This window comes from Anser brachyrhynchus (genome assembly GCF_964034855.1).
Source record: "Anser brachyrhynchus genome assembly, chromosome: 4".
Taxonomy (NCBI): domain Eukaryota; kingdom Metazoa; phylum Chordata; class Aves; order Anseriformes; family Anatidae; genus Anser; species Anser brachyrhynchus.
The window spans coordinates 70,262,362-70,288,909 of NC_137698.1; the positions used below are offsets into that span (position 1 = coordinate 70,262,362).

Here is a 26,548-nt window from a genome sequence, read left to right on the forward strand (position 1 = left end):
CACTAGTGCACAACAAACGCTGCTGGCTCCTGTATTAAACCCTACAGGTGCCTTGGTGGTGCCGCAGTTTGGTGTCACGACCGTGCTTTTAGCAGGTGAGAAGCTCCTAAGCCCATCTTCTTTTTCCCCTCTGCAATTACCGCACGGGGAAAGAATGAGCGGAGAAAAGATGACAGGGCTGCTGGGTCATTTCCTCTGCGGAAAAGGCTCTGGAGAGATGAAGTCACCAAGAAGTCCTTTTTGCAAGAGGAGGCTCAGCCTCCTCCCGCACTGGAGGACAGAGCGTGCCCCCTTGCAGCACGGGGCTGGCAGAGGACCCGTGCCCCTCTGGTGCTTCGGGGCTGTTTTTTCCCCTGTCCTGGGACTCTGCTGCGAGCCTGCTCCCTGCTGCCCGTGGGGAGAGTCGTGCAGGGCAGCCCCAAACGGTTAACTTTTCCTGCAGATTCTCCACTGCAATTAGGAGGATGAATACGCCTTCGCTCCCATCCTGTCTCTGCCTACCTTGTATCCCACGGAGGCTGGTTTGTCTTCCTGGAAGAGCAGGGTTTGACCAGTAGAAGCTGCAGCATGTTGTTAAACAGAGACTGGATCCTGACTTTCATGCAAAAAACCAAACTCGGCTCAGAATGAGCTTTATCAGACTGAAGCAGCCATAAACAGCCCCCCAAATCCATGAGAAGGGCAGAGTTTTTCCTCTGATGTTTCTAGATTGTTTCTAGCTGTTTTCTGATTACTAATTTCTCAGCGTGAGATTTGAGATGGAAAAAAAGAGCTAATACGACTTGCCTCTAATTTAAAGAATTAAGACTTTTCGTGACCTTCAGTGGTGTTGTTTTTCTTGACATCGGCGGGTATGGGTTCAGCTATATCACACCCAACCTTATTTCGTTAAAAAAAAAGTTACACCTATTGATCTACAAATCGCTGTGACAGCTCCCAGTACCCTGAGCACCCTACTGTACGTTGTAGGTGACCAGTTCCAGCGAACTGATTTCAATGCCCAGGGAGCGGACCCGGGAGCTGGACACCGTGAAGCTGTGTGCACGCAGGCAGAGGTGCTCAGCCGCAGGACGAACGTCTGCAGGACTTCGAGGTGTTTGCAGCAGCCTCTGCTCCCGGGAGCAGCGATTCCGTCTCCACCTGACCAGCTTCAGAACGGAGCCAAGCTGTGAATTTGTCCTCGCAGACCAGCGCTGTGGAAAAGGCGGACATTTTAAGAAAGAACCACACCACCGCCGCTTTTAGTTAAGTAATGCTAATTTTATACGCTTCCGTTTGGTGCTGGTATTGATCAAGTAATGTCTGTAAAGCAGGTTGCTCCTTCAGAAAGCTGTTAAATATTTTGATGCTCCAGGACATTGTTTTTGCATGTGATAAGAGCCAATAACAGTTGATATTTAATCCACTAACTTGCGCTTCCCAAAATTGGCGGAAGGAGACCAAAATCCCATTAGATACTCTTAAAGAAGATCTGCACTCCCCACAAATAGTAATGGGGGAAACAGATCAGAAATAACAGAAGTTTCACCAGCAACTATGCAAATTGTTCAAGTGGCTGAGTTAATGCAATATTGTTAACTGGTAGCTGCAGAAGCCCATCCAAATGCTACCGAACTACTTAGAATTAAAATGCAGGAGAAATATCAAACAGAAAATACTAGAAACCATTTGGTCGTGTTCTTTCTATCTGATTGGTTATAAATTAATCCCTGCAAAAGGTTTTTGGGGATGCAAGTCCACCTAGAGGCTTGCCCCCCAGCAAAGCATTGTGAAGGTGCTCCGATTTCAGAATTTCTTCCTTCCATTTTGCATGAGAGGCATAAAATGTGGCTACACGGGATGTCTGTAATGTAAAGGGTCTGTGCAGTATGGATTTTTAAACGGTGAAATTTCAGCATGCGTGGTCACTGGTGAAGCTGCCTGAAGGGGGTAGCGAGTGGTTCTGTGCCAGAGCCGTTGGGTCCGAGAGCCAAAAGGCAGTGTCCGTCTGTGAGATGTGTGGCACTGTCAAGGGTCGTCTGTACACACCTACCTGGTGCTCGCACGGAGTGTTGTGTTGTACCATTATCTCGTCATAATATAAATACAGATTTTTATACCTTCTTGTTGTGGGTTTCATTTTTTTCTTAGAATTTTTCATCATCTCTGTTTATAGCGTTTCTTCTCTTTGCAGATCTTTTCATGTAGCTTTAATGCCTATTTAATAAGGAGCTCACTGAGCTTTAGCAATTCAAATTAATAGTATGGCATTAAGGCCGGAGTGCTATTTAAATTAAAGTTCTTTTACTTACGTTGGCCCAATGTAACCTTAATAGTCATTAACGTTATTTGTCTATAACCATGGGTGCTGTGTAAATTCCCTCTATTAAATTTCTGACGACAAAACCAACCTATAAAACAAAGTGCAAATTGAAATGCATTAGTGTCTGTTCGAAATAATTGCACTTGAAGTCATTCCAGCTCAGTGCAAGGTAGAAAAGCAGCGTGTAACAGGCAGCCTACAAGTTCTGCGTGTGTATTTTGCTGAATATGAAATTCACAGCACAGGTGATGCACAGCCAGCCGACGATGAGCGTTTCAGTTCATTACTGGGAGAGATGAGAGGCAGGACAGAACTGAAATGCTTTTGCAAACTGTATCATTACACGTTCAACTGTGGTGTAAGACATCCCTTGCTTTTTGTTTCAATTTGTCAAGCATGTTGCACTTAAATGCAGAGACTTCTTAAAAATATACAAGCAGTCCTTTTAGGTTGAAGTCCTGGTACGTGGCTTGTCAATATTTTTACACTTGATTCCAGTAAGCCACTGAATCAGCAAAAATATTCATGCACAAAGCATAGTGAAACATGTTTTTAGCAAAGCTTTCTTTTGAAAGCACCACTGTCACATAAAATACTATCCAGTGCATTACTAAATTATTAGAGATTTATACATTTATTATGACTAAATTTATTATGGCTGATGTTGGGGCACTATTTCTGAGAGTCTGGTCAGTTTAAGACCTGTGCAGCTTCTTTTCTGACATTTGTAACATTTTATGATCTGTTTATAAGAAAAGTAAATTTAATATTAAAAGCCCAGAAGCTTGGCTATCTATCAGGATGATTTTTTTCAAGCTAATTTAAATGGGAAAGAGCCTTAAATTATAATTAAATTCAGAGTAACATAACCGTCATCTTCCCCTAAAAAATACAGCTTAAAGAGGTTTCAATGGCAAAGATCTCAGTTATTATTATTACTATTATTATACTTCTGGAATGTGCAGATTTCCCAGTGTTTTTAAGGGCCTCGGCACGGCAGGAAGGGTTCGGTGCGGTGGACAGGCGAGGAGCGGAGGGCTGCCATCAGTGGTGCCAGAAATGGCTGGAGCATGATGGGGGAGCAGTGCGAGGAAGCGGCAGGGACCTGCTTTATTATTATTATTATTTATGGCATTGTATTTCTACAGCTGAAGAAAGCTAATCACTTTGACCTGCTTTTCTAGGAACACGATGTCTCAGAATGAAATCTCCTGTTCCTCCAGAGGGAAGAGGCACGTGCTCACGAGAGAAAGCAAGCGGGTGCCAGATTTTTGTAATCTACCTTTATTGTTATAAAAGCTCACGTGGCACTTCAAAAGCTGTGCTTAATTCAGAGTTTAAATTTGCTTAAAGCGATTCATTTCATTAGAACACAGTGCTTACAAAGAGTGGCTGGTACTCCGGCGATCTGCATCAGGGACCTCCAAAATCCTGCTGCTATGAGCCACCAAACAGTAGGATGCAAAATGAAAAAGCTTCCACCCCGTCACAGTTCCTCAGCTAAAAACTTATTTCCATGTCTCCTCTGTTACTTCTTTTCACCAAAAAAGGCCCAAACCTAGAAGTGTAATAAGCAAAACGCTTTTATATGAGATTTTCATGTGACAGATGTATCTCAGTGGGAGGGTTTATATCAGGCAGCTGCAGTGACTGCATGATGGCAACCGCACTCCTTGCCTGCTTTCTGCAGCCGATGGGTAATCGATAGCTCCTCCGTGAGGCACCAGACACAACCATGGCATGTTTTGCAGCAAAACAAACGCAACATGGCACGGATGGAACAGTGCCGAGCTTGCAGACATCCTTCCAGAAATGTCTACGTCTTAATTTGTTGGAATCCACCATAAAATGGCTTGTAAATGCAATATGCTATCTGAGCAACTTCTCTGGTTCTTGCACACAGATGCAAAACAACTGCTCCTGGAATGGAAAAAAAGGGTAAGGTAAGCCTTTAATTATGTTTTGTCTGAACACAACCAAGAAAAAAAAAATGAATCAGAGAAAAACATTCTTGACCCGTAAGGAGCTGCAAAAGCAAACACAGGGAAGCATCTGGGGCTGTGGTTGGGTGGGGTAAGGGACTGTGAGAAATTTTGGAGATATGTTTGTAACGTGTTTGTAGGGGAAGGCTGTTGTTTAATCTCTGCCCCTAAAAGCCGATCTCGGGTCTGACAAATGAAAATTTGTTTCACATTAGAGGCTTGTTCTTTCAAAATGAGAAGTTTAAGTGCACAATGTTCTGACCTAAAATATTTCAATTCTAGCCTGAATTCTTATGCCAGCGGGGATTATGAGATCATGCTGTCTGTCAACTCCTCTTTCATCCATCTGTTCCCCTCCTCCTTTCCTTGATAACTTTTGAACCTTCAGGCTAATTTTGACCAAATTTGACTAAGCAGAGATAGGATGGAGGCCGCAACGACAATCAGTGGTGAAAACTTCCATGAAAATTTCATGTCTGGGTAGAGAGAGAGCTAAATTATTTTCTGCGGTGAGTGTGCCCGAAGGCTGGCCCAATTGAGCTCTTAACTGTTTCAAGAGGTGGCTACTGGCCAACACCTACGTAGCTCCAAACCAGCTACAGAATTAGTATATGTTCCTGCTCGCCCAGCTAAACAGATGGGGACGGATGTTTTGTGCAAGGCCACGGGGAGGTGAGACACTGCACACGAGGCTGGTGTGAGGAAAGATTAAGAGGAAACAGTCACACGGGGAACCGAAGGCGTTAGTTGCAGCAGTCCAGAAAGTGTCCTAAATCCTCTTGTATCCGATGTGTCTTCTTCTGGGATGTGGGCTTCAGCAGCAGAGCTGAATTGCTCTCAGGTCAGGGGAACTTTAGAAAGGTTGCTAGGTGTAAAAATTGGAAAATTTGCTTTAACTCAAGTATTTTTTACATGAGCAACATCGATACATATACTACTAAAAACACAATGCTGAAATACTGCCACAGGATAAGCTGATTTTAATGGAAGTGACTGAGCTGAACGACACTGTTTTATGAAATAAGCTAGCAAATTCTTTCGTTCCTTCCCTATCAGAAAGATGCAATGCACTCTACCTGCAAGATGATTTGAAAACTTCAGCTAGCCTAAACTGCAGCTGCCTACCAGGCTGTAATCCGATGGTGAGGAATTCAACCCTACAGCTCTTTTTACCCATTACTGCGAGGTCGGGGCTTAAGGTAAAGCTGAGTCTTGCACAGACCACTTTGTAGCACAAATCACCATACTGCACCTTGCAGGCATTACAGGTGCTGATCTGGAGCTAGAAAACTTCACAGGAGTTAGCCTCAGCTGTGCTGAGCCGAGAGGTTGCTCGTTTGCCTGCGTTGATTCATTTCAACAGCTGCATTAAGTGAGATTAGAGGAGCTGCACATTTAGGACATGTAGTGGGAGGGCTCAGCCACCCACATGCACACTGGGTCAATGCCTCATCAGGGTGAAATGTGGAGATAGAATTGCTGGGTGCAATAAACGACTTATTTCTAGAATAACTGGCCCTAGAAGCCACAAGATGAAACGCAGCTCTGAATTTAGTCTTCTGAAGTGCAGAGGATCTAATTCAAGAGCTATTAGTGGGTGAGGTGCTCTTGAGATAGCAACCACAGTACAATTAAGCTGCATGCTATAACAAGCGACAGCAAGACAAATAAAGCACACAGATATTAAATTTTAAGAAAAAGAACTGTGAAAATGGGAAAAATGCTCCCCCCTCAAAAAAATAAACAAACAAAAAAAAACCCACCACTACCACAAAACAAACAAACAAACAAAAAAACACCACCACCATCACCAAAAAACAGCTCAAAAGAAGCACGTAGCCTGCAAACACCCAGAAGACTTCAAAATCTTGTACTAGAAGCTCAGGTAAAACATCTGACACAAACAGAAAACTGTTTCAACTCCCCCTCCTTCTCTCCACATGACTCAATGAGAAAGTGAAGGAGGCTATGGTGAGGCAAACAGGAAAGCCCAAAAAAACATGGCACGTGAAGTGTAAACTGGAAATGAAGGCAGCTAAATTTGAGGGGTGACTTACAGAGGATGCTCAAATTGTTGGGAAAAGGTTTACGTGATGCCCAGCTCAGAAAGAGACCTCCCAAGGCAGAAAAGGTCTGGCAGCCATTGCTGAGACCTTTTTGTTGGCTTAACAGGCAGTGGCAGCCGAAAGGCCAAAAAAAATAATGAGCATCATAAGGAAGCGCGTTGAAAGCTTGGCAGAAGGGAGAATTTTGCTGTTGTAGAAAACCTTGGTGCACCCACACCTTGCGAACGGCGTGCATCTTCTCTCTGCACCTCAGGAAACGATGCGGTAGAAGATGCAGAAAAGGACAACTGAAATAATCGAGCTCTTTATACAAGCCCAATTTTGCAACTCTTCAAACTTATAAGGATAAAGCTGAAAGGAAATTTACTTGTGGTTTCTAAATTACTGTGAAGGCAACAGATAAGGTTAAATGCAGAGGTGGTGTTCACCAAATTCTGCAATGCGGGAGCCAAGAATCACTTAATGAAATGAAGATGGGTTAAAAAGCAACTAAGGAAGTGTTGTTTTTTGTTTTATTTAGCTACATTGTTCTGAAAGTCGCCTTATGGGTACACCTCTACAGGATAATGACAGCTCCCCCGCCACATCTCAGCTTCAGGGAGCCTGGTGAACACAAGGGTCTGAGACCGTGGGTTTGTTCAACACTGAGCCAAGTTAAATAGGAGAGAGCAATGCCCCCGCTCTCCTCACGACCCGCTAGGCGCACCAAGCCCCCCAAAAATCCCTGAGGTGAGCGGAAGAGGAGCAGCTACCACCCCCCTCCAAGGAACCGCCCGCCCTGACAAGGGCGGCCCCACTGAGGCGACCCAACAGCCGCTGCCCGAGGAGAGCCCGCCCGCCTGACGTCAGCAGCGCAGCGGGCCAATCCCCGCGCGTGCTCGCCTTAGCCACGCCCATCGGGTGGGCGGGAAAGGAGCGGCGCGCAGGCGCAGTGGAGGCCGCGCGAGCGCGGCGCGTGGCGGGCGGTTTGAGCCGTTGGCGCCGCTCAACGGCCGCCCCCTGCCCCCGCCCCTCACCCCCCCACCTCCCCTCAGCGCCTCAGCCCCTGCGGTGAGTACCGGCGGCCGCCCCCTTCTTAGGGGTGGTTTATTTATTTAATAAGTAAAGCCTTCTGGGGGTTCTCCATGGCTTAGCGATAGGTGTGGGCGAACCTAAAGCTGTGTGTGGTTTTTATCGACTTCTTTTGGAGGTACGCCTGTTAAGACAGGGCTGCCCCGTGACGGGTAGCTTGTGTAACGAGTTCTCTTTGTGCTTTTTATTATTATTGTTATATATAGAATCTCCAAGCTGACTTAGAAACACGGATTTCAGAAGGGTGCGTTTCTTTTTTTAACGCTCATCTCTTCCTGGCCGGCTGACAAGCTGAGGTTTTCCTGGTGAAATGTACGTTTTACAACCTCCGTGTTAAGTAATATCAAGCTTAAAACAATCTGGACACTGCCAAAATAACGCAGACCTGAAATTCTTGGTAATTTATCCTGTTCTTTCTTATCTTTTGGCTATACTAAGATCCCAAAGCTGGTAGGTTGTTGGCTGGGGATTGTGCTCCTTTTGCTTGTAGTTTTTGAATTGTGACTAGAATACTTAATCACAGTGTAATTTATTTTTTTCATAAATGGCCAAAGAGCTTATGCTTTGATATTTTTATGTTAAAGGGCTTCTTGTTCTATTTGCAGAGGAAACTTTAAAATGAAGGCTTAGAAGACAAGATTCTGCTTGCTGCTGAAGTTTAAAAAAAAAAAAAAACCTAAACAAGATTTTAAGTGTGTTCTAATATTTAACTTTGTTTTTAGAGCAAGCTGAAAGCTTCCCCTTGTTTTGGAAGAGTTAAAAAGATTTATTTTTTAATTTAATGTAAGGAAAACTGTCTGAGTAAAACACTTTCACAAGCCAATGAATTACTTGGTATTTTACACCTGTTAATTTTGAATCACTGGTAAAACTCTATTTTAGTGGTAAATTTGTGTTGATTAAGCAAACATGTAAGTGTTTGCAAAGATCTGGGATTTCACTGTTAAAAATACTTTGGTCATCAAATCAGGACAAATTATTTAAGACATCCCTGACATTAAAACTGGTTTCTAGTCTTTCAATAACTGCTCTAGCCCAGAATAGTATTTGGTTTTCTGAAGTGATCTGACACTTCCTTTCTGTTGTACAGACCCTTTTAATTAAAATACTGAGTGTTAATGTAAAACAACAACAAAAAAACCCTCACTGGAATAATGCTCTAGTTTTTTTCGTGTATTTGGATCTTTTCTGCTTTCAAAAATACTTTAATCATGAGCTGTGGAAAGGACTTTGTGGAAACTCTTAAGAAAATTGGATATCCAAAAGCTGATGAGCTTAATGGAGAAGACTTTGACTGGATGTTTGAGTCTTTGGAAGACAGATCATTTCTGGAGTGGTTTTGTGGAAATGTAAATGAGCAGCACGTGGTATCTGGAAAAGAACTGCAAGATTTTAATAATCTTCTTGAGTCTGGTAAGCCCATTTTAGAAGGAAATGCACTAGATGAAGTCCTTAAAACCTGTAAGCCCGTGGATTCACAGAGCCAGGAGGAGGAGAAGGAGGAACTTAAGAAATTAGAGGATGAGCTTCAAACTCTTCAGAAGATAAAAGATCTTCAAATTCATCGGCATAATAAGCTTCAGCTGATGATTTCTGAGAACAGCAGTATGTTACAGGCATTAAAAAGCAAAGAGGACGAAGCACTTAAAGATCTGAAAGAAGGGCTGGCAATGTTTACTGCAGCAAATAATAAGCTTGACAACGATCTGCTCTCTGTTATGGATGGAGTTAAGAAATTGGCCTCTTTCTTCACTGCTTCAGATTCAGAACAAGGGGCAGGTTCGCATCTTGTGTTTTTTTCCCAGCTTTCCTTGGACAAGTATTTGTCTCAGGAAGAACAGTGCACTGCAGCGCTCACCTCATACGCTAAAAAGCATTTTTATCCAGGTATGTCTGAACTGTTTGAAAATGTGCACGAAGACAGCGTTCAGCTCAGGGATAAGAGCAAACCAGTCACTTGTGATGAAGCTAACGGAGCTTATGAGGAGAGTCATGAGGTGGCCAGGCTCCAGATGGCGTATATTTGTGCTCAACATCAGCTAATTCAAATGGAAGCTAAAGAAGAAAGCATGAATTCAGCTATACAGTGTGCAGAGAGCATGCTCAAGTCCGTAAAGAACAAGGTAAGCCACAAAAGATGATATAAGGTGGAGTTTTAAACAGAGAGGCATGTTCAGCTGCATCTAGTAAAAAGAACTGCTGAGTTATTGTTATTTCCACTTTTTTTATGTAGTGAAATTGCATTTTTATGAAATTTTATTCTTGCTCTTGTGAAATAGCTTCAATGTCTATGGTTAGAAACTGCTCGGTGTGGCAGAGTGCCTTTAATTCTTCCTTCCAGAATTTATTGCCTTGAAAAACGAGAACCTAGTAATACCTTCCTAGTTTTGTTAAACTCTGAAATTTCAAATTGTAACTGTTTCCCTTGTTTGTACAACAATCAAAGCCATAACTTTAGTTGAAATTTTATAGTATAGGGCAACTAATATGATAAATATGTTCTTGTTCGTGTTCCATAGCAAAAACTTAAAGTTTTAGTTCACTAATGATTTTGAAACTCAGAAACCTGTAATATGGAGACACTGTGGTGGCATGTTTTTAGATACCAAATAAGTGAAGTGGGCAGCTGAAACCCAGAGAGGTCTCAGTGAGTGACAGTTAGATCTGACTAATGGAAGTTAAGAATGTGAAGGAGTTGTAAGAGAAAAAAGAAAACTAGTTTGTCACAGTTGAGGACTAACCCCTGTAAGTATATTTTTCATCTATGTGTGCTTAGCATATACGGCTTGATGGATTAACCTGAAAAAGATTGCTTCTGGTTGCAGTACTGATTGCCATCCAGCTGAATATAAAAACACGTTTGCATGTGAAATTTCAGTTAGACTTGTTTGAAATCTGGGTGTGAGGTAAAATACAGCTTCTCTGATTTTTCTACAATAAACTGTTTCATGGCCCTGCAATAGGGCTGAATTGTTATTTATTGAAGCTTGTTTGATATCTGCATTTTTAAATCTTTAATTGCCTTATGTTGCAAAGTTCTGTAAAGCTTCTTGCAGAGTTCTCGATTTTGTAAATGTGATGACTTTCACATACATGCACGATTCTTCTGTGAACTGAAGAAATGTGTTAGGGAAGTGATATAAAAGTGTGAGGGAAACGTGACGGAAATTGACAAATATTTTGCTTTATGCAGGGTGTTGGAAAACAAGAAAACCTTGAGGCCAAAATATCTAGTTTGAAAGGTGAAATTGCAACAATTGAGCGACATATAGCTCAGCTAAACAATGAAGAACTGCCTTCTCTTTTGAAAGAGCACGCACAACTGCTGAGTGTGCCAGTGGTGAAAGCAGACCTGGATCGTGAGATTGCTCGGCAGGACTGTTTTGCTTCTAAACAAGATGAAATCTGCAGCCATTTGCTAAGACAGAAAGCATCATTTGAACTTATTCAGCTGGCCTATGAAATTGAGTTGAAGAAACATAAAGACGTGCACTGTCAACTTGACAATTTGCTAGAATCTCTGAAACAGAGCAGTAACGAGTTGCAACAGAGACTAGAGGTGTTATCGGAGCTCGCTCAACCCGCACAACCGAGAAAAACTATCGGTCCAAAGGATGACTTCTCTCGTAGGTGAGTGTTACAGCTGCTATTGAACTTTGGCTTATTTTGAAATAAAGTTGGGGAGATAAAGGCTTTGGTAAGCGAAGCCATCTCCATTGCTAAGTTATTAGTTGCTTGCTATAGCTACTTTGTATTTTGAATGCTTCCAAAACCGAAGCCTTCGGGATAGGAGATTTGCCTCTTGCTTATCCTTAGAGGCTCTTTCCAGGTTTGACTAAGGAAAACTGTTCAAGTATCGGTTTTGTTTGTGTTGCCAGAGCACTCCTAAGCAACGTTGAGAATATATTGAATGGTTATAGCGAAACCTCTCTTAAATGGCGTACTGACCTAGGACTCTTTGAAAGTTACTCCAGAAGTGTAGATGCAGAGAGCTGCTAAGAAGTGATTTCCCAGATGATATCCCTGGCCTCATCAGCTTAGCCTGCAAAAACCCCCATGTGGTAGAGGAGAGGAACTACGCCAGGCAGATCTGAAATGTGGTTAGCTCATTGCTGCTGCTTGCCTTGCTGTCTGGCCTCTGTGTCCTCTTGCCCATGTAGATTCCTTTCAACATCTAAGTAACGAAGTTTCCCTGTAGCCCGGGTGATACAGTAGAAATGTGTGTTGTGTTGCTGTCACTTCAAGACTCGAAACCTTTTCAGATGGTGTGTTCTATAATATTTGTTTAAATGTTAGGCTTTTCCCCCTTCTTTCAAGTGTGTGTTTTTAATAGCTGTTAAGTGATAGTTTAGTCTTGCACAGACTCACTTGATTGCCAGCATTAGGTAGCGTTAATTTTGCTCCAGGTTTGTGTGTGTGTGTTGACAACTTGTAACATTGTTGTTCAGGTTTATTATTAAGTCTCCACACGACTAAATCACAATGTTATCTGGCTGCTTTTCACTTTTTTTTCTTTAAAAAGGCAGGCCTTAGTATTCATGACTGTGAAAGGAAGTTGAAAGAGTTGTAAACCCTAAATGTTTAGTAAGCAGAAGACACTTCAAAGAAACTCAGTTACTCTTGAAATATAGCTCCTGCTCTTAATAAATCCAATATGATTCTTTACGGGGGCTCAACTGCTAAAGATTTTGGTAAGCAGAGGTGGCAGTAGCAACTGAGCAAAGTTATCAGTAACTGTATGAGACTGTTCCTGACGTAGTGTAAAGGTACTCTTTGGTGTAGTAAAGTATTGCTGTCTTCTGCATGGCTCAACTAATTGTAGAATTCCTTAGCTGTCTCTTTGTAAATGCAAGATGGGAAACAGTCTGGTAAGCTTGAAAATTTCATAAAGATTTCTCATTTCTCACTGGCCACTGAAGCCCTCTGTCTTTTAGCATTTAAAAAAAAAAACCAACAAAAAAACTTATTTTGCTGTGCTTGAAGTGTAGTGAAATAGTTTGCAAAAGCATATGTTGTCACCTTCTATTGGTATTCGTTGTGTGCTCATTAACTGCTACTTCAGTATTTCGTTGCTGTTGCTTATAAGGTCGGAATATTTGGAGTCCTATTAATCATTCATGAGCTATATACAGATGGAATCATGAAATCAGTGGGAGATACAGCAGTATATCAAGAGTACCCTGAGCAGTCCTGTCCTTTGGTAGTCCTCAGTCTGACTTCAACAGGAAAATATTCTCTTGACTAGTAATGCTGGGAATGCTTAGGTAACCTTAAAAACACTGTGTCTAACTTTTTGTTACAGGCTATACCAGCTTCTGGAAGGAGGAAATAAAAAGCAATTGTTTAAAACATACAAAAGCCTGCAGCAGATGGCTCAGAAGTTAATGCAGGATTGTGTTGCAGCACAAGACCAGCTAGCAGTGTCTTCTCAAGAACAGTCTCTCTTGTTGTCCAAACTAGATAGTGATGTAAATACCCTTCGTGATGCTCTGTATTGTGGAGGAAATCAGCTACTATTCAGTAGTCGGGTATGTCCTTATGTAGTTACTAAAATTATAATGTTCATGCCTGTCATGTTCTTTTACTGAGACAAATGTAGTATGAAGGCTGGGGACACAAACTGGCTACAGCATGACAGCAGCAAATGTTGCCTTCATGATGGTGGGCTGGTAGTTACATTGTTCTTAGGAAATGTTGGGTTTTGTATATGTTGGCAGGTGATAATTTCTTGGTTTTGAGCAAATAGTTGCATCTAACTCTTAATTTCTTTCAAAGGTATATGCAGTCATGTACTACTGGTAAGTCCATGGTGTGGAAAATGTCTTCTGGATATATCACTGGAAAATTCACTTAAATTTCTATTTATTTCAGACAGGCGTCTTTTGCCGCGTACTACCTGAGTAGTATGGTTCAGCCTCTTAAAAGGCCTACCCCTGGGTGACTTGTGTAGATGAAATAAAGTTATCAAAATTTTGAAGGACAGTTGTAGTAGGACAATTCTGCTACAGAGCTCTTGGGTATCCCTTTTACAGCCTCGTTTAAAAGGGAATAGGGATTGTTAGATATTGCTTGACATAAGCAAGTAAGCAACTGTAGATATCTTAAAAGTAGAATGAGGGAAGACTTTTGTTACGAAATAGTTACAAAAATATTTATTTTTAACACTTCCATTTGCCAACTGAATTTGCAACATCTAGAACAGTTTTGTTAAAAAATTAAACTTTGGAATTGGAACAATGTGTATTTAGGGATTACAGGTTGTTGTATCCATCAACAAACTTTTTATTGATTAAAGTTACCTCTTAAAACAATGATGCCTTTTTTCTATTGATACTGTTTCTCAGGAAAAGTAATTTAACTCCCTTAAAAAGGAAATAATGTATAAGTAGATGACTAGTCTACCTGCACTGAACTGTTGTAAGATTGACAGCTGGGAAAATTGTAGTCGCTAACTGATTTTTTCATTTTAAAATTGAATTGTTTTTTTGTTTGTTCGCTTTTACCTTGCTGTGAAAACTTTATTGAAGTGTCTTTCAACCATTCATTTAGACCAGATTCTTATGGTCTTAACTCATCTATTTTAGTAAACAAGTAAGTGAAATTACATTTTCAGGACCTGATGTGAATACATGTAGCTCAAAAGCTACATAAATTGAATTTATCGCCTCTTTGTTTTCTGTTTCTAATGATTTTTCACTCACCAAGGAAAGTGGTTTCCAAAAGCAAAAGCCTTTCATATTTTTAGTTCAGCTAGTGTATTAACAATGTAAGACTAACTCTTGTTTTGTATTTTTTTATTAGGAACTTACTGAACAGTTTAATCAACTGGAGGCTGATTTAAATAAACTAAATCAACTCATTATGGATCTTATTGCTGATTTGAAGTCAAAGAGAAACTTTTTAGAGTCCAATAAGTTGCATCAGATGGAAAGAAACTTGTATGTGTATTTTTTCAAAGACGAAGATCACTTGAAAGAGTTGGTGGAGAAGCTCGAGCGGCAGTCGGAGGCTAAAGCCAGTGGCCTGGGAAATTAGAATTTCACCACTGGTGAAGTTCTTAGTGTTTAACGTTCAGCGTACTCTTCAGATACGAAAACATGTCAGTGTAAACAGTCCACAAGTTTATGGAATGATGCATATTAGCTTGTCAAGGCTAACATTTGTCTGTCATTGCAATGGATGTTTAGCTGCCACAGTTACCAAGTCTGGATTTTGTGTTGCTTTACAGCTATTGGCATCTGGTCACTGAGTTCAAATCACGATTCTGTCCAAGTTCTTTGATTTGACTTCTTTGATATGAGTTAATTCTTTGGTTGGTTGAATGAATTACATGCAGGCTGCTCTTCTGCTAACCTGTATATTGATTTCCAGGGCATACAGCATAGCACAGAAGAAAGCTTCATACCCCTGAGATCAGTTTTCTTGCGTGATAAGAACCTCTGAATAGGTGAACTGAAAAGAAAAAAAGTGTGTAAGAGTCACTTCAGATTTTGGAACATGAATGTAGTGCCCTTTCTTCTGAAGGGAAAAGTTTTCCGAGGCAGAAATTCTGTTTCTCCTTTACAGTTCCCCTAAGAACAGATATTTTTGATATATGGGAACATGTTGAAATATATACCAGAATCTGTTTCAAGTACCAAGGCCTCTTTTTTTTTTTTAATGACCACTTTGATATGTCTTAAATTATGGCCTATCCTCTCCATTGAAACTAGTCTATACTTATGCCAGGCTTTTCAGAGAAAATGAATTTAAAATTTACCTTTTGGACTTAAGACCAGTTTTGGCATAACTGCATGCAGTTCTCTGTATGCAATTTATAATGATAGGCATTTGAAGTCAGAGTCTTAATGCTTTCATACTTCTGCTTTCACTGACATTGTTAGACCATTTATCAAACTTTTTTGTAGCTTCCTAATACACCAGTGGAAGTAGATGCACCTTTATAGTATGATAAATTCCAGTCTTACATATTTTTGATGGCATCAACCATGCCTGCTTGCAAGTGTTGTATGTATTGATGAAGGCTAGATAATTTCCTTTAAATTTAGTAACAGTTTTCTTAAAACTATTTTGACTGCAGACTTTAAGCTTTTATATAAGAGTATAACTTATTTTTAAATGTGTAATTTTTAACTTACTGGTTGTATATCTTTATATCTGTATGTCATGCTGTTTAGCTCCGTACATTGTTTATTATTATTAAATGCCAAACACTACAAGTTCAGTGTTGTCAATATTTACCACAAATCTGTATGTTGGTCTTAGACATATGTTCTCATGCCTGGTGTCTTGTTTGTATTTAGTCTGCTAGGTTCTTATTTTGATATGTCCCAGAGTTTGAAGGCTGCTGCTTCCCACCCTGAGAAGTCAGGATATGTTTTTACCCTGAGTAGGAAAGCAATGTCACTCCTAATTATGAAGGTTTGGAGAAGGTGTATGATACTCATGAATGTCAGGGAAAGGAGAGCCATTCTGCCTCCCTCCCCCTTCTGCATGCAATTTGAGAATAAGCAAACCAGCTTTCACTCTAGAGTGCCTTCTACAAACTGTGTTTTTGTTTTTTCTACCATATCCTTCATTAGGTTCCATGAAAGTCAGTCAGTTCTTTGTGACTTTGCATCGTCTGGTATGGGTTCTTTCCTTGCAAGGGCTATGACCACAAGTATCCTGGGGATCCAAGGATACCTCCCTATATTACTGTGCTTAAGCTTTGTAAGCCCTGTGCTATACTGTGCTGAAGTTTAGTCTTGTTTCTTTTCTGTTTCGGACTAAATCCTCACAAACTAGAATTTTGAGATGCTTTTTTGTCTTTTGCAACATCAGTTCTCCAACTGATAATTGGCTTCAGAATTAAGATTATTATGAAATCTTTAAAGTAGTGCATATGTGAGTTCAAACAAAAAAATTGACCTTATTGAGCTAGACAGCTATCAAGCAAAATTTAATGCAGCTCGATGGATGTTCTTCTTTGAATCTGGATACAAATGTTTGTACTTCAGAATTGCAATCTGCCTATGGTCTTGAGCTGAGAAAAATATTTCCATGTAAACAGAAGGAAATGTTTGCTTGATGCAAATATTTTGAAAATATTGCATAGATACCTTGTGTTTGTGGTAAGTTTTACGCATTGTTTCTTTCTAACTATAAAGTCAAGAAAGACGTCAGTATGGATGCCTTCTGTTTCTAATTTTCCTATATGTGTTGTACCTAGGGGCTACAAGTTTTTTGTGTGCATTATAGAACGTGGCTATGGGACAACTTTAAAAGCAGATGCTTTGAGAGGGGAACAAAGGATAAAATCTAGAACAGTAGTAGCTGCACTCAGCTCGTTGAGACTTTAGATGTTGCTGACCTTAAATTGACAAAAAATATAGTAATACTATTTAATGTTACTTGACTACATCAATTTTACAAAATTTAAGGAATAGAGGTCTTTTGTGCTATTTCAGAAAATACATATATCATTAATCTTTGTGTATCTTGATAGTAACATTGCTTTCATCTTGTGTTGGTGCTATTTTGGCAGGTACCTCTTGAAACATTTTTTTATTGATTTAAAACCTGAGTACCACCTGAGTACCACCAGCAGTAAATGCATGGATACGCTAGATATAGACTAATTTAAAGATGTTGAGGGGGAAGTATTTCCAACACAAAGGATAATTCTTGTTTTATTATTCTTTTATTAGAATTTAGCTGTACTTAAAAAGACTTTAATTTTAATCAGTGTATTAAAACCTTGTATTTCAAAGAAGTTTCACTTAATAGGTTTTGTAAATTAGTAGAATTTGCTAATTATTATTACAATACTTAGAAAACATTTCCTCCCTGACTAGTTTTTGTTAAGGAGAATGAAGGGCTGAACATATTCACTATATTTTGTCTTTAACTTGAAAAGAATGTTAAGTGCAGACTGTTTTGTGACCCTGATAGCATGCGTAATTCATGTGTATTTCATGTTTAGGTATAACCATAAAAATGGAACATTACACATCATATATAGGATGTGAGATTTCTGAAGTGCCTTTATCTGATGCTGCTCAGAGGATTATGTCAGCTTTACAGTCTGTTCCTACAGGAATTCAGACTAGCAGAAAAAATAACCAGAGTGAGTAAATTTTGATCTGTTTAAGTGTCTATATTTTCAGCTGGAAAAACTGAAATGCAAACGAACAACAATATCAAACCTCTAGTCCCTATTTAAAAAGAAAATTGAGTGTTTCTAGGTTTAGAAAATGAATTGAGCTTTAACTGTGGCATTTGCTGGGACTCTTCTGGTTAAATGATGCTGTGTGAGTGCAGGGAACTAAGATATTGCCAGTACCCTGTATTTCATTGCTTTTTTTATCCTTCCTAACCTGTTCCTGCTACGTGGTATAAAAACAGATGAGAATTTCAAACTGTTAATTAACTAATACTGTAAACTAAATGTATGTTAACTTGAATCTGGACTAGATACTTAAATATCACTAGAGGTACTGGGAAGTTGCAAGGAGGCCGGTGAGTTCTCCAGACTAGTCTGTTCTTTAAATACATGCTCATTACCAACTCACTCTTTGTGAAATTCTAGGGGGAAAAGTGAACAAAAGTCCAAATTGTAGAGCAAATTAGGTAATGTTAAAAGTCCCTCAGCAGATCTCTGACTCTGGGCAAAGCCCAGCATCATACTCAGAATGTAGTGGATACTAGTGAGGTTTTTCAAGGAGATTTTTTTTTAATTCTCAATTCTGTGTATTTCATAGTTCAATCATGTAGCTCTGGAAGGAAGTAGAATTTTTGAGGTTTGCTTAATTTCTGTTCTCTGTTTTCTCTGGAGAACTAGATCCTGGAACATTATCTGGTCAACAGGATTTAAAACTAAGATTTAAATATTGCATTTGTTCTTGTTTATATGGTGTTCGTTTTTATAAGAATAGTAGCTCAGACTCTTCGTTCACTAGTAAGATAGTGGATTAGTGGAGCCTGATGGTGTAGCGGTGAAAAGGGTAGTAGCTCATTGCTATGTAAATTGGTGATGCGCATTTGAAGACATATGGAATACATTCATCTTAATGTGAAAACCAAAAACCAGGTTATTTTAAAGAAAGTGAGATCTCCTTTCAGCCTCGATTTAATTGCTTTTCTACTTCTCTTGCTACCTTGTCATTTTCTCTGTTAAATGTTTTCCGTCATAGATATGGGAGCTCTCCCTTCTCTGTGATGTCTGTATAGTGTTATGTTGTCTGCTCTTGATCCATTCACTCTGTCAAGCAGTAAAATGAGAGATTCTCTTTCTTTAAAAGTACAATGACGATGTCTGGTATTTTTAGCCAATTGTAATTGCAGTCTTGTAGTGTTCCTAAATCCTTTTTCACTGAGTATTGAAAGAACAGTGTAAGCATTTAGTGGCAGCATGTCACATGACTAGCTTTTTTTGTTTCCCTTATAGTAATTACGATTGCTTCTAGTCTACAGACTTAAGAACAAACTTATAATTTGAATTAGTTTTAGGAAAGTGCCTGTATATGTAGCTTGAGCTGATCAAAGCATGGATCTGTGGAGGAAAAAAAAGTTTGCCTTAAAACAAACAAAAAACCACACCAAAACAAAACCAACAAAAGTTGGTCTGTTTATGGCTATATTGGACTGTATTTTATTGATAAGATCTTTAAAGTTTCAATTCTACTTAATTGGAAAGTCTGTCTTCAAAAGGTAAATATTGGATTCAAATAAGACAAATATCTGTGATGTTGAACTCATGGGTGAAATTGTGGTCATCTTGGCAGTAGCGCTTGTAATAGTTCCATCCAGCAGTAAGTTTGAATGCAAGGATGGGTTTCTACTGCCATCTGGTGATACTTTTTCATGAACCAGGAATTCGAGGTGGTGTGGCGATTTAGATACCGGTCGTACTGAGCACTGCGTGCTGAAGGAGAGCAATGTAATCTTCTCTGGAGGGTGTATTTGTTGAGAAAAAGTATCTAGCCATGAAGTGATTAAAAGCACTGACTGTAGACTCACATTGCTGTTGTTAAATGATTATTTTATTGTTGTGGGAAGTGTCAAGAAAACCAGACCTAAAATGTTTGACACTGTAAATTCAGGTATACCGTATTCACTGTTCTAACAGTTCAGGTTAGGGGGCAAAGCTGGAGATAAAATAACTGAACCTGCTTGTGATATTATAAAGTAATAAGCTTAGTTTCTTCTGGAGACTGAGGTAGTCTTTTAAATTTTTTTATTAGTCTTTTAAATATAGGATCCTGCTTTACCTCGTCAAAACTTTTTAGAATACAGTTTCAGTAAATGCAAAAAGATCCCCTTACACGTTGTTTGATATCGTGTGGCAGCTTGTTAGATTCAGAATGTGTCTAGCTGCTAGTAATACAAATTTTGTAGTTGAAAGCAGCAGTGGAATGGACCCTGTGCGGCCAACAGTTAGAAAGGGACAAAATGCGTATTTTGCTCAGGAGTGCTTTTTTTGGCTGGGCAGTAGAAGGATCTAGAGATAAAGGACTTGTAATTACAAACTCTGGAGGGCCGTGCACTTCATGAGAGTTCTGCATTGCCTGGCTCCTCCTATTGTCCCTACTGAATCTGTAAATACTGCTAGTCTGTTAGCCCTTGTTCTTCTATTCACTTGCTTCCCCTCTTCTTGGGGCTATTGGGCCACGTTGAGTGCAGGAAAGAGAAGGCATGTCTTAGCCTCTTCATTGAGCGTGGTGCAGACTTCTGAGGTGTATTTACAAAGCTTCCTTAAACTTTCAGAACTGTAGGCCGACTATTGCTGGTAGTTTGGTGGTGGGCCCAGGAGAACAGCTGTGCTGTGCCTCAGGGCTCTGTCTTAGGCCCAGCTCTAACAGTAATCCTCCTCCTTGTTGGGGTGCTGGTCTTTATTACCTTTCTGTCTATTTGATAAGTCTGAATTTTCCTTGCTCTCTGTTCTCGTCTGGTCTTACAATACCCGTTCTCTTGGGAGAATGAACAATGTGAAAAAATTAACCTCCCAGTGAAGCCCGGTCAGTTTTCTCTAGGGCATGGTAAGTTAAAGATGCATTTGTGAATAAAGTATATTCCTGAAGAATATTTTAGAGAATAATACTGTCTAACACCAAGTTCAACTGTGTGAAGTGTTTTGCTTTTTTCTTGCTCATGCCCTTATCTTTACTTTGACCAAAAAGGGATGTGTTTTCTTGAAAGAAGGTGGTATGCATTCTTAAAATATTATAGTAATGCTTCTACTGAGTACTATGAAAAATGTTTGTCTGCTGTGTAGCAAAGCTGAATGTAACTTTCTCTTCATGGGGACAGAGCATGCTTTTGCATGTGCATGTTCAGGAACCTGCAGAGCCATTTTGAACTTGACTGATATTAATTTGAGGAAAACAGTTGCCATGGAAAACTTGATTGCAATTATTTTAAGTTTGGTAAAAGTGTTGGTAATGTAACATTGTATGTAACCAAAGCTGTATGCATTGATCTCAGGTTCATTTGTACTGTAAAATGTTTTCTTTTTTTTTTTAAAGGTATAGAGAAGACTGAGGAAAATAAGCTAGGTGATAAGGATTCACATCTGAAAAATGAAAAGGCAAGCACACTAAGATAAAAGACTACTTAAAAAGCCACTCTTCAATGGAAGTTTTGAAGTTATTGACTGGCTCTTTCGTAACAGGTTTTATCACAGTACATTGCATATTCTGATGGTTCAAACAACTTTCCTCTTTAGTCTTATTTTGCACTTGGCATCTACTTACCTTTGAGAGTCTTGGCCCCACTTTTCCTATTTATACAAAGTCTTTTGTGATTGATCTGAAATAAATGAGGTTGACACATTTAGATAGTTACTAAGGAATAGAAATGTTGTCAAACCTCAGTCACTGAACATGAACAATCACTGGCATCCAAAAAAATCCCCCAAATTACAGCACGCTGCTTTTCATAGTAGTAGTGAAGTGGCTTATGTTTTGTAAATCGTCACCTCAATGTAAAATTGTCACCTCATCATAACTAGCATGGCCCATATAATGCCCATGGGGAATACAGTACAGCCACTAGGTACTATGTCCTCTACATAAGCTGTGTTAAATTAATGCATCGTTCTATCTACTAAATGCCCTTAGTGCAACTGCATGGATGAAGCTTTAGGCATCATTTTTTACCCGAATGTATTCATACAGGAAACCACTACTTTCGTCCATTACAGAAGGACAAGACTTTTCTTTTTTCTTTTTTTTTTTCAAAATAAAGAATTCTTGAAGCAGATCTTTTATTTTGGTTTGTGTTTTTTCTTTTTCACCAGAAAAAAAGAGAGAGGTCTGGCAATAAAAATACATTTCCTCATTGATACTAGAAAAAACATATTTAAGAGATTACTGCTCTTTTCTTGTTGGCTGTACTGCTTTCCACAGATGTTAACTGTTTTTTCTTTAGCGTTGCTAGTGCTACATCACTTTTTCTGTTCTGTACTTGTTGCTCGTAGGATTAATCTCTTCAAGTTGTCAGTTTGCAGCACCGTGACAGTGTCTCATCACCCATTCCTCCTTTTCCACTTGTTCTTGTTTCACATTTCTGATCCTTCCACAGGCTGGTACTAGTTGTTACCTAATCATAAAGTGAGCTGTTTCTCATGAAAAATGTCTTTGTTTTTAGGAAGTTTAATTTTTGGTGGAATTATCTCCCTGAAGTTAGTTTAATGTGCATGCAAGTGCCAGCCAAGAATGATGGATAACTGGGGCAGACCCGACTTAGACTGTGACTGGGGACTATGAAGTTGGTCAAATGAGCTGTGGATATTAAAAGTGAGCTCCCATCCCAAGTGCAGATCTCACAGCCTTCCTTACTCTGACTGGTCCATGGTGCATGCTTCTGCAAGTCTGTTCAGGTTCCTTGTGAAGCAGAAAAGTTTGCTTTTTGTGTGCGTTGTGAGGTAGTTTTCTGCAGATTTAATTGACTTGTCTATAGGCATGAGGAGAATGACTTAAGAAATGGATGAACATATGTAGTAGTGGAACCTCTTTTTGTAACATTGAGGAGCTAATTTTGACACACCAGATCTAATGAAATTCTTCTACATCCACATAAATTATGGAATGACATCCTCTGACTTAGAAAGCCTGTTGTCACACAGCTATGTCACTATTTCTAATAGACGATCAGTTCTTCCCAGAAGCTGCTGCTCCTCTCTGCGGTTAATTGTAGTTCCAACTATATTATTCTGACTTGATAATTAAATTTGCTTTGTTCTTATTTTTGATCTTTTAAAAGAGAATTACTTATTCCTGATTCTATAATTACTTCAGTGTCCTAATTCAAATTCTACTATCTGTTAAACAATACAAACTATTTGTGCTTTGACTGGAGCATACACTTAAGTGGATTCGCTGTCTGTCTACAGTTCTTGAACAGTCTTTCTGTGCTAATATTTTTCCACTTACGGTAGCTTTTTTTAGTGTTCCCTTTGTGATTAGCTTTGCCTAAGTCCAATTTATTTGTCGTCTTTCAGAACAATCACTATTCATTTTAATTACGCTTTTGCTGCTACCAAATCTTTTTCTGTTTACTTAAAACCTTTTAATTGTACTTCTTTTTTTCTGTAAAGCTGATCCTGTGAAGTGTGTTCTTATCTAGTCTAAGGCTTTTTCATCCTTTGATTCCATAGTTCTGAGGTTTGGGAAAATGGGATCTTGGTTAAGGAATATTACAAACCACCAACAAAAAAGTATTGGCTTTGCCGTTCTGGTTTGCTCAAACAACAGAGTGAATAGAAATGGATGATATCCTTTAATCAGTGGAAATGGTTGTCTTGTTCTTGATGTGAGGTCTGCACAGCAGTAACTTGTGGTTCTTTTAAAGCAAGAAGGCCCCAGTTTTTGGAATGACAGAGGTACTGAAGGAGGCTGGTGATTCTACAAGAGCAGAAAATGTAGTAATTGAGAGCCTTCAGTTACTTTGCAATGATGTATGTAAATGTTATGCTGATGCATGGTGCTAAGACTAAAACTGAGAATACAACTGCTTTGCCAAGCAGTTAAAGAATTCGGAGGAAAAACTGCTTTTGATTTGATTCTGTGGAAGATCAGAATATTCCTGCTGGAAGATGCCCTGACAGGGACTACAGTCTTCCTGAGGCACTAAAGATAGATGAGTCACTACAGGAATGCTTCATTTCAAAAAGGAAATTGCATAAAAAGGAAGGAGCTTTTAAAAGAAAGTATAGGGTGTTTCCCCTCCAAAAGCAAAACATTTTTAGGTAATAAGGACTTATCCAAAACAGAATATTGGAGGCTTAAAACAAACCTCTCTGGGTGTGGGAGCAGTATGGCTAAACAACAGTATGAAGGAGACAACTAAACATCCTGCAACTTTACAGAATTTGCGTTTTGTAAAGACCACAAGACAAAGAATCCCTCTTGGCTGAAGACAGTGTAGAAGAAACTAGCAAAATAAACAGCAAAAAAATACAAGGGCCAGTAGTATACCAAGGACGTTTTTGAAGGAAATCAAGGATGAAGGGTTAGAATTGTTATGTTACCATGCAATTTCTTGCTTGAGGCTCTTTAATAGCAGCATTTTTTTAACTGCTATAAAAGGATGCAGGGAAATGTGCGGAATATGAAAGATGTTGGGGGCATAGTGGTTTAAACAGAATAGAGTATAATACTTAGCCATACACGTGATAATAAGGTGCACCTTCTATGCAACTTTCCTATGAATTCTTACTGTGTCTTGCAATCCTGTAAATTTTTTGGAAAAGTCAGTGGAAATTCAGTAGACTCAGAATTTCCACAGCAGTTATTGTGGTCCCTTGCCAAAAAACAAACAAACAAAAGAACCCTTTGAATATTGAAGCTAAAGATGAAAATGAAAGGTCACCTCTCCCTTCACACAAAGCTCACTAATGACCTAGTCACTGTGGAAGACTAACAACAAGAGCCATCTAGTCCAGTAGCTTATTTGGCATTGTTAGTGTTGGACTAACAACAAGCAAAAAAAAAGGCAGTGTACATTGTTGGTGTAACAACAAGCAAAAAAAAAATGGTGGTGGTTTTGGATGCCAGCAACATAAATCAACACAATCATTTTTTACTGATATATGCTTGAATTTTGGCCTATGTGATAGAGTTCCCCTAAACTGTCTGTTTTGGTGATATCACTAAAATTTTTTTTCTTTTGTACAGCATCACTTCCTGAAAAGCTTTCTGAATTAACTCAGGGATGTTTATTTTTGTTTCCTAATAAGTTGAATAATTAGTTCACTGAAAAATTTGATTTTTCCAGGAAATTAATGATTCCACAATTGCATTATTAAAATCATCTGCCAGCCCTGCAAGAAATACTGCTGGTCAGAAAGTCAGGACAGTACGTACCAGTGAAATACTTTCTTATCAAGCTACCAAAATACTGAGCTATTACCAGGATTTAGACTTGCCTAAATGGGGATACAGCGAAAAAAATCTTTCAGTAGAGGAAAGAAAACTTAAGGATGGTGAAAAGAATGTAGCTACTCCCCTTAAAAGAAAGCAAGATGTACCTACATGTCATTTGGAGAAAAAAAGATTACCTGTAAAGAACTATGCTTCACATGAAAGAAGATATAACTGGACTTCCAGAGAAGCAGAATTTTCTGAAAATTATCCTTGTGATATCAGGAGTTTGGGATATGAAGAAAAAAGAGAACTGCTTGCAAATGTAGAGCAGGCAGTGGCTTTTGTAACTACTATGATATTTCAAGATGGTTCTTCACAGCTCAACTCAGAGCAGGTTAGTGAATGATGCGTTTTGTTTAGAGGCAGTTTTGTGGAACCATTTGAACTGTACATATGACTCCAATAAACAAAAAAGTATGTTCATTGGGAGCATGGAATCCAGACCAGTTTTGGATATTCTTGCTTACAAAAATATAAAAGCAAAATGGGGTAAAACTTAATATTTCTGACTACATCTTATTTTTCTACAAAGTAAAATTTAAAGTAAATGGAACCACTTGGACTAAACAGTCATAAGTGTACTTCTAGTGAGACTGCTTGAATATTTTTCTTCTTTGTACGGTGGATTTGGGTTTAAAAGATGCTTTTGTCTGCTTCTCTATTCTGTCAATGGTGTGTGCAGTAACCGTAGTGTATGTGATGACACTCATATGGTAAAATACTTGGGAAGTTTTCTTTATAGAATTGCATAAAATCTGTCAGAAACCACTTTAATTATACTTAACAGGTCTTAACTTCATCAGTAAAAGGAATTGTTATATTAGTGAAGAACCAGACAGATCGTCTTTGTTCTCCCCGTTACTCTTCAAGTGACCGTACTTGGAATGCTGCTGATGGAAGTGACAAATTAATTTATTTAAAAACTGAATGGTCACCTCTTTGGGAACAAGAAGCACAGGCTCATAAGAAATTTGCTTGGTGAGAGCATGTAGAAATAAAATACTATTTTGCTTTTCGCAACGGTACTATTTTGCTTTTGGCAACAGTAATGTTCATAGAAAGGTTTGGGTTGGAAGGGACCTTAAAGATCATCTAATTCCACCCCATACTGCCATGGGCAGGGACACCTCCCACCAGCCCAGGCTGCCCAAAGCCCCATCCAGCTTGGCCTTGGGCACCCCCAGGGATGGGGCATCCACAGCTTCTCTGGGCAGCCTGTGCCAGTGCCTCACCACCCTCTGAGGAAAGAATTTCTTCTTTAATCTTTCATCTTTTAGTTTAAAGCCATTATGCCCTGTCCTGTCACTGCACCCCCTGACAAAGAGTCCCTCCCCACCTTTTGTGTATCCCCCTTTAGATAGTGGAAGGCCGTTGTAAGGTCTCCCCAGAGCCTTCTTTTCTCCAGGCTGAACAACCCCAACCCACCCTCAGCCTCATCATAGGAGAGGTGCTCCAGCCCTTTGATCATCTTGGTGACCCTCCTCTGGACTTGTTCCAATACATCCATGTCCCTTTTATGCTGGGGGCCCCAGAGCTGAAGGCAGGGCTCTGGGTGGGGGCTGATGAGAGCAGAGCAGAGGGGTACCCTCCCTCACCCTGCTGACCATGCAGATTTTGATGCAGCTCAGGACACGGTTGGCTTTCAGGGCTGCAAGTGCACATTGCCGCCTCATGTTGAACTTCTCATCAACCAACACCCCCAGGTCTTTCTACTCAGGGTTT

General features: G+C 39.6%; 3 protein-coding genes across 7 annotated transcripts in view; all 3 read left to right on the forward strand.

Moving 5' to 3' along the window:
* The window catches only part of MXD4 (MAX dimerization protein 4), a 40,459-nt gene extending 38,354 nt beyond the window's left edge, over positions 1-2,105 (forward strand). Inside the window, exon 5 of the mRNA XM_080590276.1 lies at positions 970-2,105. Within this exon, the coding sequence (XP_080446402.1) occupies positions 970-1,245 (276 nt within the window). The 3' untranslated portion in view covers positions 1,246-2,105. The remainder of the gene's footprint in view (positions 1-969) is intronic.
* A 5,322-nt stretch (positions 2,106-7,427) lies between these two features.
* Positions 7,428-15,640, forward strand: HAUS3 (HAUS augmin like complex subunit 3). 5 transcript variants are annotated; one of them, XM_080590270.1, is made up of 5 exons: positions 7,428-7,665; positions 8,027-9,544; positions 10,615-11,051; positions 12,724-12,949; positions 14,223-15,640. In XM_080590270.1, exons 2-5 carry the CDS (start codon positions 8,633-8,635, stop codon positions 14,454-14,456), a joined length of 1,809 nt encoding a protein of 602 aa, XP_080446396.1. In that variant the 5' UTR covers positions 7,428-7,665; positions 8,027-8,632; the 3' UTR covers positions 14,457-15,640. The 5 variants fall into 5 exon arrangements, with proteins under 5 accessions (XP_080446396.1, XP_080446398.1, XP_080446399.1 ...); XM_080590272.1 differs by having other exon boundaries at positions 8,512-9,544; XM_080590273.1 differs by lacking the exon at positions 7,428-7,665 and adding an exon at positions 7,679-7,818 and having other exon boundaries at positions 8,638-9,544.
* A 1,757-nt stretch (positions 15,641-17,397) lies between these two features.
* POLN (DNA polymerase nu) overlaps positions 17,398-26,548 on the forward strand; it is a 101,328-nt gene continuing 92,177 nt past the window's right edge. The window contains exons 1-4 of the mRNA XM_080590268.1: positions 17,398-17,529; positions 20,927-20,988; positions 24,678-25,160; positions 25,614-25,804. Coding sequence (XP_080446394.1) covers positions 17,400-17,529; positions 20,927-20,988; positions 24,678-25,160; positions 25,614-25,804 — 866 coding nt within the window. The 5' untranslated portion in view covers positions 17,398-17,399. The remainder of the gene's footprint in view (positions 17,530-20,926; positions 20,989-24,677; positions 25,161-25,613; positions 25,805-26,548) is intronic.

Bases quoted from the DNA above. Each gene is read 5' to 3' on its own strand.
- HAUS3 (XM_080590270.1), top strand. From the start codon at position 8,633: ATGAGCTGTGGAAAGGACTTTGTGGAAACTCTTAAGAAAATTGGATAT. The intron at 11,052-12,723 runs GTGAGTGTTACA...TTTTTGTTACAG, and splicing joins AAGGATGACTTCTCTCGTAG to GCTATACCAGCTTCTGGAAG. The intron at 12,950-14,222 runs GTATGTCCTTAT...TTTTTTTATTAG, and splicing joins AGCTACTATTCAGTAGTCGG to GAACTTACTGAACAGTTTAA.